Here is a 15,290-nt window from a genome sequence, read left to right as displayed (position 1 = left end):
TGCGTCAAGAGCTCCAGCTCTCTAAATGTGGTCCTGTGACCTAATGGGCTCATTGACCCTCCAGGAGACATGGCATTGCTTGTCTCATCAACAAGAAAAATGTGACTGCCTCTGTCTCTTCTGTTAAAATAATGACCTCTGCACAGGGTGGAATGAAAGCCCTTAGAAGCAAGAGAATGACTTATTTGAAATGATTCCCTTTGAAATTATCCTCTATGTCCCATCCTAGTTATAATTTGGCTAATTGCTTAGTAGTCCTTTTTAAATATCTCCAGTTCTGCAAACATCAGTTCATTAGACCTATTTTTTTTCTGGCTGAAAATCCCTTTGTTTCTCTAAGTAACCCCTGCCCCTTCCTCCCATTTGCACTTTTGCCTGAGCAGCATTCTGATGATCTAAACGGCATCCTTCTAAAACGTGTTGAACAGATCAAGGTGTCTCTGTGTTCCAGAGCCCAAGCACTATAATCTATGTCCTTGAAACAGTACCTGTGATTGGGATCTAAGAGCTAAAACTGTGTCTTTGAAAAGCCAGCTTCCCACACAATGCAATACACACACACATATACACACATACATATATATACATATGTATATATATGCCTTATTGTTAAATTGTACACCTGAAGCTTACTGCTTTTGTTAACCAATGTCACCATAATGAAAATAAATTTAAAAATACATATATATATACACATACACATATATATATATAAAATAAAAAAATAAAAAGCCAGCTTCCCTTACAGACAAATGAAGCTGTGATCACTGGCAGCCATGACTCACCCCTACAGCAGGGAGCATGTTGTACTTGACATAGTGAGGGGCCACCCAGGAAAGAAAAACTTAGGCCCAGCCTTTAGGACCCTACAGCCCAACTGGCAGCTGGAGACTTCAATTCTAGGGTATATTTACATATGACAATATTATCCAAATTAAAACTCTGCTCTAAGCAGAGGTCTTCTCAGAGCACAACAACATGTGGTTGGGCACCAGAGATGTACACACACACAAACACATACCCTAGCTGGTGTGAGAATGCACCTAGCAGGAAACTGAGCACCATGGTGGTATCTGCAGGGGATGAGTGCCTTTCTTGGGAGGCAGCCTAAGACTCACCCTTTCTGACAAAGTTCAGTTAAGGTAGGCAGCTAAACAGACACTGATATGTTCCTTGTCATTCTTCCCTTTCATATTCTACCAGCTGAAGGCTTCCATTGATGCATTTATTTTTCATTTGAAATGATGCTTTTAGCACCTGCCTTTCCAACTTTAAAAAGCAAATTCCTTCATCCAAATGCTCACATCCCAAAGAGAGCCAACATAGCCCTCAATGCCTTTGAAGAAGTGACAAAGAGCATGAGGAGACAGTGACAGAGGAGAGACCTGGAACTTCCATCCTGGAACTTTTCTGAATAATCAGAAATGATCAAAGGAGATGTAAGAAGAGAACCAAATGGGAAGCAAGAAGCAAGAGGCTATAAAATCAGATGTGAGTTGTTAGAGGGAAGAAATTAGTTGTCCATAGGTCAGAGGAGAAGACAGCTCATTAATCTGGATTTCCTGGAGAGCCACATGTGTTTATGTAAGTCCTGTCTCAATTAGCTTGTCTACATGTACAAATGCATCACTTGGAGGTGAGGGGCAGGATTCATTCTGAGGGAAAGTGAAGATCTACCTAACTGGACACTGGTAGTGGCCAGCCAGAAACACAGAGTGATTAGCAAAGGCAAACTCAGCCCACGTCATCTTTATTTGCAGGTTCCTTTTAGGCTAAGGTCCCGTTCTTTTGGGTTTGACTGCAATATCCTGCCAACTTTGGTCAAAGCTGATGGAATGGTTCTGGGAAAGAATGGAAGAGAAAAGTCTGTCCTCCTGCATGACTTGGTAGTTATGACCCACCCTGCTCTTGCACTGGCAACTTTTAGCAATTCTCTGTGCGAGACACTGGCTGGAAGCCAGTTAGAAAATGTAAGATGCCAATAATCCAAAGGGTCATATCTGATGATGTGAACACAGCCTTGAATTGTCCAACATGAACCAGTCCTCAGGGTTTCTAATTGACCTGTGTGTGTAATTGATTTTTACAGTCCTCCCTAGGTATCTGAAGGAATTGGTTCCAAGACCCCTGTGGATACCAAAATCCATGGATGCTCAAGTCCCTAATATAAAATGACTTAGTGTTTGCATATAATCTATATTTGCATATAGGGTACAGCAGGGTATGCCTACACATAACATCATTCATTTAGATTTAGTATAGTACTCAGCACATGGCGAATTCAAGTTTTGTTTTTTGGAACTTCTGGAGTTTTTCGTTTTTTATGTTTTTTTGTTTTTTTGTTTTTTTGTTTTTATCTACAGTTGGTTGAATCCATAGATGCAAAATCCATGGATACAGAGGCCAATTGCATTTATCTTTCTTAAAAAGCTACTCTGGATTGCTTTTGGAATTTGAAATGATACTCTCAAGAATTATAATAACATATGAAACTATTACTCACTCCATGCATTTCTAACTTTGTCCTTTTCTCCTGAACATTTTGATTTTTTGTATTGTTTTTCTTACTGAACACCTAAAATTCTCTTCAAGTCCTTGACTTTCTGTAGAAAAACTTTGATCATATAGTCTGAGTGGTATTGACTGAGGAAGCCAAAGATAAAGTAGCTACAACAACAATGATATCTAACACTTAGATAATGCTTGGTATTGAATAGGACGTTTCCAAATATTTCGCATGTAGTATTAATGTATTCCATCCTCATTACAATCTAACGAGGTAAGTGAGGCCATTAGATCCATTTAACAGATGAGGAAACTAAAGCACAGAAAGATAAGACACTTGGCCAGGGTCACACAGCTAGGAAGTGGCAGAGCCAAGATATGAAACCACAGTCTGGCGCTCAGAACTATGTTTTTCATCATTATAAATCATCATACGTGTATTCTGCACACTATGAATGGGATGGCCAGGTATGACATTTTTATTTTTAACTTTTAAAAATAAAGTACGAGCTCTTAATATGTTTTATCTTTAACTATGTTGTTTTTCCCTCCCAAACTCTCAGATGATGGAAATGCTTAAAGCAAACTAAGGTAGTGTGAGACCACACCATGTAAGTGTGAGCATGGCTCCTTGTGGGTCCAGCTGTGTTTTGTGTGCTTCTGCCTACTGTTCCCGCATGTTCTCTTCACTCTTTTGATTCCTGCTTTCGCCGCTTGGTGCTTGGGCCGCATGAACCGTCACTTTTAAACCATAGATCTTATGTCTTTATTCCTGATTTTATATTTGTGCTTTTCTCTCCCACAATCCCTGGCACAAGGGTAGGAGTCAAAGCAGCTGTCAGCCTGGCACCTTCCAGGGAAAAAAAAGGGGGCCCCATCAGAATATGTTTGGTTATTGTTCTCCAACAATGAGCCCTCAGATTGTAAGCTTTTAGGATTCTAGGCATGTGTCCACATTCCCACTGTAACATACTACTCCACAGTGTGGAAATGTGTATAGTCCTCTCCATGCGTGCTATGTTCACCCATAGTGCACCTTTGCTATGCAGTGTTCTTCTGGGGCTGCCAGCCTAAACAGGTTATTGTTCTGTGATTCTTTGTAGAACTAGATGCTATGTGAAAATAAATACTATTGTGCCATGTAACAGGGCTAAAATGAGCCATGGAAAGGAGTGGTAATCTTCTCATTTATTATTTTCTCTGTAAACATGTATACAATAGACACACATACATATATTTAAAAGTCTATGATTATGAAAAAGAGAGGGTAATGGTTTTTAAGCCAAATATGGGTTATATTGGCCCTTCATTGTATACACAAATACACATACATACACACGATCCCTTTTAGTGTTCCTCGAATCTACATAAACTATATTCCTACTTTGAGTGAGTTCAAATGTGATAAACTAGATTGCATTGTGCCTGACGAAGAGTATACCTGGAACATTTAAAATATGATCGTATCTTATGGTACAGCCTTCCCTACCTGACCATAAAATTGTAGAAATAACTGCCTCTTGTTTTCAATCTCACTAAAGTTTTGAGTGTGTGTTGAACAGGAACTAGTTAGGAAGAAACTTTGGAAGTTAGTTGTCAGAGATGACAAGACTTTTAAATTGAAGGGGCTCTCATAGGCTTCTGGTCAAGATAGCAGAGTAGGTAAACACTGCGGTCACCTCCTTTCACAACTACATCAAAATTACAACTAAAATACAGAATAGCCATCATTGAGAATTGCCTAAAGTCTAGCTGAACAGAAGTCTTATAACTAAGAACATACAGAAGAAGCCATCTCGATACTGATAGGAGGGGTGGAGATGTGGAATGAGCTGGTCTCACACACATGTAGCAGTTAAAATTTGGGAGAGATATGTTGGCTGCAGAGGTGCCCCCTGAGGAGCAAGGGGTCCCAGCTCCATACCGGGTTCCCCAGCCCAGGGCTCCAGGGCCATGAAGAGAAGTCCCTACAACTTCTGGCTGTGAAAACCAATGGAGATTGTGGCCAAGTGAGATGAAAAGCAGCTAGAGTCTCAGGAGTTCCTCTTAAAGGGCCTTCTCATGGACTTATTCACTGATGGACTCACTCACTTCAACCTCCATTGCAAGGGCAACAGCTCAAAAGGCACTAGGGACACACGTGGATGAAATTAATTGTCTGGCTTCAGGGCAAGGGCTGAAGAGACACCCGCTACATAAGGCCACTCTACCAAGACTGGGAGATGCAGCATCTCTACCTAATACATAGAAACAAACACCGGGAGGCAGTCAAAATCACATAGAAACATGTTTCAAATGCAAGGACAGAACGAAACTCCAGAAAAAGAACTAAACAAAATGGAAACACACAATTACCAGATGCAGATTTCAAACCATTGGTTTATAAGGATTCTCAATGGTCTCAGTGAGAATTTCAACAAAGTAATAGGAAACATAAAATGGAGGTAGAAAACATAAAAATGAACCAGTCACAAACGATGAATACAATAACTGAAATGAAGAATACATTAGAGGGAATAAACAGATTAGATGAAGCAGAGAACTGAATCAGTGATAAGATAGCAGATAAGGTAACACCTGATCAGAACGGCAAAAATAAAAAAGAATTCTCCCATAATAAGGATAATGTAAGGGGCCTCTAGGATGACATCAAGTGTACCAACACTGACATTATAGGGTACCAGAAGGAGAAGAGAGAGAGCATGGAATTGAAAAGCTATTTCAAAAAATAATGACAGAAAACTTCTTTAACCTGGAAAAGGAAATAGACACACAAGCCCAAGAAGTGTAGAGTCCCAAAAAGCTGAACCCAAAGAGGCCCATACCAAAACACATCATAGTTAAAATACCAAAGGTTAAAGACAAGGAGAAATCTTAAAAGCAGGAAGAAAAAATGCAAGTTAGTTACCTGCAAGGGAGTTTCCGTAAGATGACCAGCCAATTTCTCAACAGAAACTTTTTAGGCCAAAATAGATTGACACGAAATATTCAAGGTGATGAAAAGTGAGGACCTACAACTACGATCACTCAACGCAGCAAAGCTATCATTTAGAATTGAAGGACAGAAAAAGAGCTTCCCAAACAAGAAAAAGTTAAATGAGTTAATCAATGCCAAATCAGTATTATAAGAAATATTAAAAGGTCCTCTTTAAAAAGAAAAGAAAAAAAAAAGATTAAAAATGTGAATAATAAAATGGCAATAACTACATCTCTATCAACAATTACTTTCAATAAAGTGGATTAAATGCTACGATCAAAAGACATAAGGTGACTGAATGGATAAGAAAACAAGACCCATATATGTTGTCCATTAGAGACTCACTTCAGATCAAAAGATACACACAGACTGAAAGTAAAGGGATGGAAAGAGATATTCATGAAAATGGAAACAAACAAAAAAACTGGGCAGCAATACTTAAACCAGACAAATAGACTTTAAAACAGAGGCTTTAATAAGAGACAAAGAAAGACCCAGTAATTTCACTTCTCGGTATTTAACCAAAGAAACACAAAACACTAATTCAAAAAGACATATGCATCCATTTATTCATCGCAGCATTATTTACAACAGCTAAGGTATGAAAGCAACCTCAATCAATAGATGAATGGATAGAGAAGTGGTACATATATACAATGGAATATTACTCAGCCATAAAAAAAAAAAAAAAGAATGAAATCTCACCATCTGCTAAACATGGATAGACCTAGAGGGTGTTGTGCTAAGTGAAATAAGTCAGCCAGAGAAAGACAAGCACCATATGATTTTACTTAAATGTAGAATCGAAAAACCAAAATAAATAAACAAACAAAACAGAAACAAATTCATAGATAAAGAGAACATTTTGATGTTTGCCAGATAGGAGGAGGCTTAGGAATGTGTGGGAAAAGGGAAGGAATTAAGAAGTACAAATTGGTATTTACAAAATAGTCATAGGGATGTATAGCTTAGGGAATATAGTCAGTAATATTGTAATCACTATGTATTGTGTCAGATGGGTACTAGATTTATCGGGATGATCACTTCGTAAGTTATATAAATGTCTAATCACTGTGCTGTACACCTGAACTAATATAATGTATGTCAACTGTAATTGAAAAATAAAAAAATTGTTAAAAAAATAAGCTTATAAAATAGAAATCTGTATAATAATTGAAATTTTTTTAATAAATAAAATTAAAGGGGCTCTTAGGAGATGTGACTGAACACTGCTCAGTCCCCTGCACTGTTGAGCTCCCAACTCATCATTTTTAGACAGAGTTCTGGAGCTGAAGGATTCTTAGAGATGGAGCCCTCATTCCAAATCCCTTAATTCATAGAAGATGACTGAGGTCTCTAGAGGGAGAATAACTTGTCCAAGATGGAGCAGAGCCAGGATTGAAACTCAGTCCTCCTCTTTCCATCAAAGCATCTCATCAGTGCATTATTCCAGTTCCTTTCTCTCTTGAGAGAGAACCCCATACACAGCCAGGAGAGCTTTCTTTAAAGTGGATGAAAGTAAAGGAGCATACATCCCAAGAAAGGACCTCAGGTCATAGTCCTGGCGTTGCCACTAAATATCTGAGTGAGCTTGGCAAAGTTACTATGCCTCTCTGGACCTCAGGCTCTTCATATATAAAATGAATTTGAGAACTGCTGATTTCAAAAAGTACATGATGTTAAGTTTGCTCCTAACCTCAGGCTGTTTTACATGCAGTTTTCTCCCAGCAGTATTCATTTCCCAATATAGGATTATGGAAAAAATTACATAGCATAGTCAGCCTATGCAAATAGGGATTGCCCATGGGAGCAAGAGCCCTGTGAGTCTCTGTTATTAACTGAGAAGGACAAAGACAGGAGGAGGGAGAAAGTGCAGAAGAGAAGTGAGTAGCCTTCCCGCCTTACACAGTTATGACACTGAGGTAGACATTGCAAGTGTCAGGTTTGGCCATAACAAATATGCTGATTTCTGCAGTTTGGAGTTATCTGGCTATTATCTACTTCTGTCCTTTCCAAGACACCACTGATTAGAGCCCTGGAACTTAAGGAGACTCAGTAGGTGCACAGGTTACATTTTCTCCTTTTGGTATATTGTTTACCAAGTTAACAGGGCCAGGAAAGTCTAGGGCAGTGAGAGACTAATTTGAAAGCCAGAAAGATAAGAATAGAGACCCACACATTCCAGCTTCCAGCAGTTTTGAGATACACCCCCTTTTACATAAAATTATAGAACCACAGACATTAACCAAATATGCAATGACCTTTTTTTTTGCATAATTAATATGCAATGTCATTTTAACAGAGGATTCTTTGTCCATGGTAAATCCATAGCATTTTTATGATGCATCTTTTTTATAAAGCAAAGTATCATCATTTGATTTAACATTTGGTCCATTTTGGTTTCCATATAACGAGTTTGATTTAATATGCAACTTTTTCCAAAATAGCCCATCTGGTCTGCAGCAGCCTTCCCTGGATCTGACACCTGTTCCAAGTTGGGTGAGAACAGGACAGGATATGGTGGGATGAGGAGAATCACAGAGGTGGATAATTTCCTGTATTCTAATGTTGCTGGACAAAATGTGGCACCACTAAGAGCTGTGACCTCAGAAAGTATTGTTATGGGCAATCAGGTGTCTGCGTCGTGGGAGTCAGGAGCTCGGTCCTTGGATTCCGGTAGAAAGATTTATGATGCTCGGAGAGGAAAGAGCAGATGAAAAGAAGCAAACAGAAGTGATTTTATTAAGCAAAGGCAGAGGAAAGTACACTTGGAAGAAAATCCAATTGGACACCTCAATGAGGACTGGGGCTTCAAGAAGTTGAAAGTTGGGGTTTTACATGGGCCTTGGTGTTTCTTTGTTCTGCCTCTGTACTCCCTACCGCAAATGGAGCGAATTTTCTGCTCCTGCCTTTGACCTGCCTACTCCAAGCTGAAACTTGCGCAGTGTGTGCCCGTGGATGGGGAGTCTACACCTGCACAACGGGAATTTTGATTGTAGGCGCAAGCTCAGTTAACTCATTTTGCTCAAATCAGTTGAACATCCCCAGAGTAAGGTCATATAATGGTCATGTGCAGTTAACTGACCTGGGGAAGGGGGTGAGGAAGGTACCAGGCACCACTAGGCTTTTTGGTCTGTCTCTCTGGCTTCCGACCTTGGGGGAATGAGGGAGGTGCTAGAAGCCTAGCCAGACACCTGGTTGTGTATTTTCTTCTGCTGAGCTGGTCTCGGGGCTTCGTTAACACTTCCTCGATCCTCTCCCTGCGGGTCATGTCTACTTATCTACCTACCCTGTCGGTATCACTGGGATAGAATTTCAACTCCAGAATTTTGGTGTAGAAGGGGCTTTAGAGGCCATAAATCTAGCTGGAAGTATAGTGCTAAGGGTCTCAACTGCATTTGCATGGAACTTCAAATAATATTTACATTTTTCAGTCGACTGGAGGGAGTGGCTGATGAAAATTATGGTGAGGGTCTGTAGGTCCCTTCTTGGCAACCATCGTCGCCCATTCCTTCTCCCGTAACAACTGCAGTGCTGTTTGAAGAGGAAAATGGCATCCTTGAGCAGCCATGCAAGACCAGTTATCGTGTTGAGAATGCTGGACAGGCAGGCACAGGTCATGAGCTGCTCACCTTACTTTCCCCTTGGCCTGAAAGCCCCCTAAACAAGTCAAACAGAGGGGACTTTTCCGGCTTCTTACGGGTCCTTTCCAGACCCTTCCTTAGATAATCCTTGTCCTGCTGAGACCTCTAGTGGCAACATTGGTAACTGCAGGTGCCTAAGGACGAAAGGGAGGAATGAAAGAAAACTGCGGGCTGCCCCTGAACCACACAGCCAAGCAGCCAGGGTGGTCTGTGGAGGCCTCAGCCTGAAATACTCTCTAGATGGAAGAAAGGAAGCATCTGTGTCCTGACACTCCTTAAATATAAGCCTAGAGGCCTGATGACACCACACACAAACACACACACACACACACACACACACACACACACACACACACACACAGCCATCCACCCAGGCAAAGAAAACCCTGACTTTTTAGAAATGATTTCTGCCTGGTTAGCCATGGTAATGAAAACTCTGCCTTTTTTTGTGTGTGTGTGCTTCCAGTTATTCCAGCTTAGTGCTAGGATCTACTGGAGGTGCTACTTTGGGCCAATCCTTCTCATCTTGCCGTAGAACAAACCTGTAATTTCATGTTTATCTGAAAGCAAACTGAGCTCCTGAGAGTCTGAAGCACCAGCCACCAGAAGCCGGACAAATGCACACACCATTTGCTTCCTGAGGGCCCTGCTTAGAGGCCTGGCTTCTGGGGCTGGGTGGCCCTGCAGTGCTTTCCCAGACATTAACCTCCTGGAGAGGGAGAGTACAAGCCCTCTACCATCACTGGCTCCTACACACTGATCAGTAAATAGATTACATCTGACGGACACAAGACTAAATTGTTGTAATTGCTTTAACCCAGTGATTCTCAAAGTATAGTCCCCTAGACCAGCAGCATCAATATCACCCAGAAACTCGTTAGAAAGGCAGATTCTCAGAACCACTGAATCAGAAACTCAGCCATCTGTGTTTTATGAGCCCCCCTTGAGGCTCGCTCAAGTTTGAGAATCACAGCTCCAAGCACTGATTTACAATGGTCAGTATATGTAGGGTTACAAACTCTCGGCTTCTTTAAAATGTAAATTCTGACCCCTCACTCACAGCGATTTAGTAGTTCTGCAGTGGGGGTGCAGAAATCTGATTTTTAAACAATATTCCATGTAATTCTGATGTGGGAGATTCATGCACTACCATTTTGAGGAATTCTGCTCTAGAAAGAGCAGGGCCATCTTTGCTAGCATGGTTTAGTTTCCTCTTTTGAATTAGAGATATTGTTCTCATATCTCACCAGTCATGAAAGGTCTCAGGAAGTATATCGGAGCACTCCAGGTCTTTGGAGGGGGTCATACTGTTCCTTCAACAAATTAGTTTTTGCTGCCACTGTGAGGAAAATCTCAGATGAATCTGTATCGTAATCCAAAAGTGAAACCTTCCTCTGGAAAGAAATGTTAATTACTGACAGAACAGAAAGAACAAGAAGCCACTCACCAGTCATGAAAGGTCTCAGGAAGTATATCGGAGCACTCCAGGTCTTTGGAGGGGGTCATACTGTTCCTTCAACAAATTAGTTTTTGCTGCCACTGTGAGGAAAATCTCAGGTGAATCTGTATCGTAATCTAAAAGTGAAACCTTCCTCTGGAAAGAAATGTTAATTACTGACAGAACAGAAAGAACAGGAAGCCTGTGGCTTCTTGTGAGTCTGGGTCTCAAAGGGGCTGTGCCAGCCTCAACCAAGAAGCCGTGTGTCATCTCTAGGCTATGAGTCCATCAGATAGCAAGTTGCCCTTTCTTCTCTCTTCTTGAACAGAGATTTAGTGGAGCCTTCTGAACAGGACCCAAGAGGCTAGTTCATTATAATAGTACTAGGAAACAAGTGTTTTCAAAACTTGAGGTGTGAATACACTTGCCTTGTATGACCTCTGCTTTGATCACCCTGAAAAAAAATAGAGTTTATTTTTGTGATTGAAAAGTCCCAACTCTCCTCAACGCAATGCCGAGCCCTACTGGGAGCTCCAGAAGGGATTTTCCATTGTTCTTCTGGCCCATGTAACATCCCAATCTAACCCCCCACCCCAGATCTCTCGAGAGCCCTCACACCTTCACGGGGCTCTGATTCGCTGGGACGTGCTCTGAGAGGACTGAAATGCTAAGTCACATTTTCAAGGATCTGACAGGAGCAGAGCAAGAGACTTGGTGCTGACACTTTCTGTTACCACCTAACGTTCCCAGTCACTGTCTAGGCACCAGCATGCACAGATATTATCGAGAGAAGTCTCTATTCTTTCAAATTATGTAGGTAGAGCAGGCAGAAAGCTAGCTCCTTTTCTTTTCTTCCTTCTTCCTTACACACCTGCTTTCCAATCTTCTTCCTCAACCATTTTCCAATGTTCCCTTTCCCATATTTCCTATGGTCCTGTGATTTTTCTCTAGCTTTCTCCCCACTCCTTTCTTCTGGGTGGGCCTCCCACAATACTGAAAAGCACACGCCCCACCCCCCTTACCCCAGGAGCCCAAAGAGTTTCACCAGCATTAACTGCTGAAGCCACACTCATCCTGCCAGACAGGGAATGCCGCCTTAACTTACTATAAAGTATAATTAAAAGACAGATCTCCCATCTCCCCTCATTCAGACAGAGGGAGAGAGAAGGGAAGCAAGAAAGGGAAGAGCATCAAAGGAAAATCTAGCGAGAGGCCACAAATGGGACAGAGGGTAAGCACTCTGCTTAAAATCCCGAGTGGGCAGGAGAGGGAGGAGGGGGAAGAAGTGAGAGCAAAGCTGAAAGGAAGGCAATAGCAGACGGCGGGGAGAGGCTTTTGTCCAGAGAATAAATTATCTCTTCACACCAAAATGTTTCTGGGCAGGAAGGAGCTGTTTGGGAGCTGGGGGTGGGCAGGGCTGGCCTTGCTCCTGGAAAGCACCAGCTCTCCTCTCTCCTCGCTTACTGCTCTTGGCTCCTGCACCCAGGGCCAACCAGCTCCATGAGTGTACATCCAATGTACTGCCACTGGGTCTTGTGCTTGAGGTTTCACACTTTGCAGCCCCGGTCCTGACACTGGAGCAAAGAGGCTTGGAGGCAGTGCAGAGTGTCCTGCTTCCTGCTGCCTCCTCTTCCTCCTCCCTCTCCCCACCCCCATCCCATGTCCTCACCTCTCTAAGGGGTGAATTCTCAGCCCACTCTCCTGTCCTCTGGAACCTGAGCCCTGCCTGGCCTCCCCTCCCTGGGCCAGCTTAGTGACCACAGAGACCCTGTGACCCAAGTGAGGGCCTGGGCCCAAGTGGGGAAGGTCATGGTTGGCTGCACCTATCCTACAGCCTCTTGGGGCAGGGCATGGAGGTGGCCATCCCACCCAGGACTAGCAGTACTGTGGCATATCTAGTGGACATTAGGCAGGAGGTCACAACTTGATGTGAGGCAAACTGATTGCTCACTTATGGTCCAGTTACCTAGTATAGAAGCTGCAGTACCCTAGGAGGTGGAGGGGGAGTCATCTGTCTCCAATGAAAAGGGGAGTTCCCCAGGGCCTGCCCCAAACTAGGGAATAAAGCACAGATCCAACAGCTGTGGAGGCTGGAGGGTGAGTAGAATCCCAGCAGCCAGCAGGCCGGAGTGGGCACACGGGGTCAGTGGGGCTCTTTAGCACCTGAGAAGGTCCCTTTAGCTGCCTCATGCCAGGGCAACCCTCTCTTCCTCCTTCCGAACTTCCTGAGGCTGTCTGTGTTTGTCTTTTCTCCAAGGTCAAAATACAAATTGTGATTTCAATGATTGCACAAATGAGTTAAATGCTCTGACCTTTGCATTTTAAACTGACATTACACAACAAAATAAACAGTAAAATGCATGCTAGTAATTTAAATTTTTTAATTTTTGTTTACTTAGAATGGCATTAAATAGCAAGTGAAAGACACCATAGTCATGGTGGTTGCACAACAAAGTGAATGTATTTAATACCACTGAACTGCACGCTTAAAAATGTACAAGATGTACCTATGCTATGTAAAAGTAAAAAGGTTAAGATGGCAATTCTATGTTATGTGTATTTTACCACAGTAAGAAAAAAGGGGAAAAATAGTAAAAACAAACATTGCAACAAGGCAAGAGAGAGACCACAGGAAAAAAAGGAAAAGCTTCGTGTTTTAATAAGCGAATGGCATCTTTTCCTGCATTTTGGACAGTTTTCACCCAGTACTAGGCTTGGAGGTTATGTAGCTGCTTCTGCCTGCTCCTCGTTGTCTCCCCTCTGTGGAGATGATCATGTTCATTCTCACAGTGCTGGGGTGAAGTTTTATTCCTGTGAAGGGAAAAGTTCCAAATCTATGGCTGAAGAGACTTTCAAACTTAGTATCCATTCATCCACAGGAAAATAAAAAGACCTAAACATAAATAAAAAGAGAGAGAGAGAGAGAGATTCATGCATTTCGACGAGCATCTAACACTTTTCTAGGTAATCTCATGCATGCACAGGGCAGTGTGAGAGTTCCGTGATGTGGTCAGCTCGTTAATTACGAGACCTTTTATTTTAATTTTAAAAAGTTAGATATTTATACAATCCACGAAGTGATCCCTCCAATCGCTCTAACACCCATCTGGCGTTACACACGGCCATTACAATACTATATTCCCTATGCTATACTCTAAGTCCTGTGACTGCTGTGTAACTTCTAATTCCCACTTCCACACCCCTTCACCTTTTCCACCCAGCCCCCAACTCCCCTCCTTTCTGGCAGTCACCAGTTTGTTCTCTGTATCTGAGTATGTTTCCGTTTAGTTCGTTTCTTTTGTTCCTTAGATTCTGCATTTAAGTTAAATCATGTAGTATTTATCTTTCTCCCTCTGACTTATTTCATTCAGCATAATACCCTCTAGGTATAGCTTCCCATACTCAACACAGATTGTCTATATTTCTAGCATATTACAAATGATTTAGGTCAGGTATCACCCTCCTGTCTAAAGTCTGGTGCCTCAAAAGATAAGCTTCTCATAGTTTTAGTATGAAAACAAGGGGATAAAGTAGATTTAAGCGCAGAAAATATTTCTGTAGCACCATTTGTCTAAGTAAAATTTGTGGGCTACATTTTAAATGAGGATGTTTAAAGAGAATATAGAAATCTGGCCCTTCCATGTTAAAAAAAAAAAAAATCTTTAAACTAAGCTGCTATGGTTTATAAGTTCCTCATAATTACTCTCCATGGACTCGTCATGTAGCCACCCAAACACACCTTTCTCTGCACCCTTGTAAACTTTGGTAAGCTCTTCAGGCAGGCATGGGAAGCTTAATGTATTTCCTGTGAAATTGTACTGTTCTCCTTGATCAGCTTATCCCAGCTTTGCAAATCAAAAAAGTTTCATTCCTGGCATCAACAGCCTGTTAAATTATTTCTGATTAATAATTAAATCTTAAGACCCTTTCAAGGCAACATTTACAGCAACAGATTACTGGGGAAGGGAGAGGGATGCCATGTAGCACTGTATTGTGTCGTGGTGGAACAGATCTCTAGTAGATGATCTCTACTGGAGGTTAAATACAGATGCCAAATTCTGGATTTTAATTCCTTGGAAAAACCATAGAAATACACAGGAGTTTAATTCCTTGGGAAAACCATAGAAATACACAGAAATTTCTCCCCTGCAGACCGAAAGACCTAGCATTTATTTCCTATTGATATACTTATAGTGCTAATCTAGACGCATTCTTCTTGAGCTTAGAATGTGACTGTAGGTCATATTCTTGTGGTTCACATTAAACCTCCTTGGATTTTGAATTATTTATAATGGCATTCCAGACTATTTCTTCCTTTAATCCTGAAGGAGAAAATACAATCCTCCTTAAATGTCAAACTGAGAAACAGATAGGCTTCTCGTTTAACAAACCAAAAGAACAGTCCTGGATGGTTTGCAGGCATTTAGTGTGTCCGAATAACTTTAGATCTTTATGACAAATTTTTAAAGCATGTCGATCCTTGTTTATTTGTATAACACCATGAGCCCAGATTCTCCCAGTCTATGACTCAAAGTAATTTCAACCCTATTATTATTATCCCTGGAGAAAAAAGAAGAAAACTAAAAATAAAAGAACGAAGAGATTCTTGCATTTAGATGGGCACCCATCCCATGTTTAAGTATCCTCTGAGTTTCTCAGCAGAGGCCTTCAGCCTGCCCTGAAGTGTTGCATCAGGACTACCCAGGGGATGGGTTAATGCTGCCTC

The 15,290-nt window shown here is 41.6% G+C and overlaps 1 protein-coding gene across 3 annotated transcripts in view; it reads left to right on the top strand.

Annotated features, from left to right (window-relative positions):
- LHFPL3 (LHFPL tetraspan subfamily member 3) overlaps positions 1 to 15,290 on the top strand; it is a 530,561-nt gene that overhangs the window by 428,928 nt on the left and 86,343 nt on the right. The window contains exon 3 of one of the 3 annotated variants that reach the window (XM_025041937.1): positions 3,069 to 3,116. The exons of the other annotated variants lie outside the window; for them this stretch is intronic. Within the exon in view, the coding sequence (XP_024897705.1) occupies positions 3,069 to 3,085 (17 nt within the window). The 3' untranslated portion in view covers positions 3,086 to 3,116. The remainder of the gene's footprint in view (positions 1 to 3,068; positions 3,117 to 15,290) is intronic. 3 annotated transcript variants of the gene reach the window in all.

Source organism: Pteropus alecto, unplaced genomic scaffold, assembly GCF_000325575.1.
Source record: "Pteropus alecto unplaced genomic scaffold, ASM32557v1 scaffold109, whole genome shotgun sequence".
In the NCBI taxonomy this organism is placed as follows: Eukaryota; Metazoa; Chordata; class Mammalia; order Chiroptera; family Pteropodidae; genus Pteropus; species Pteropus alecto.
This window is presented reverse-complemented; position numbering and strand designations above follow the sequence as displayed.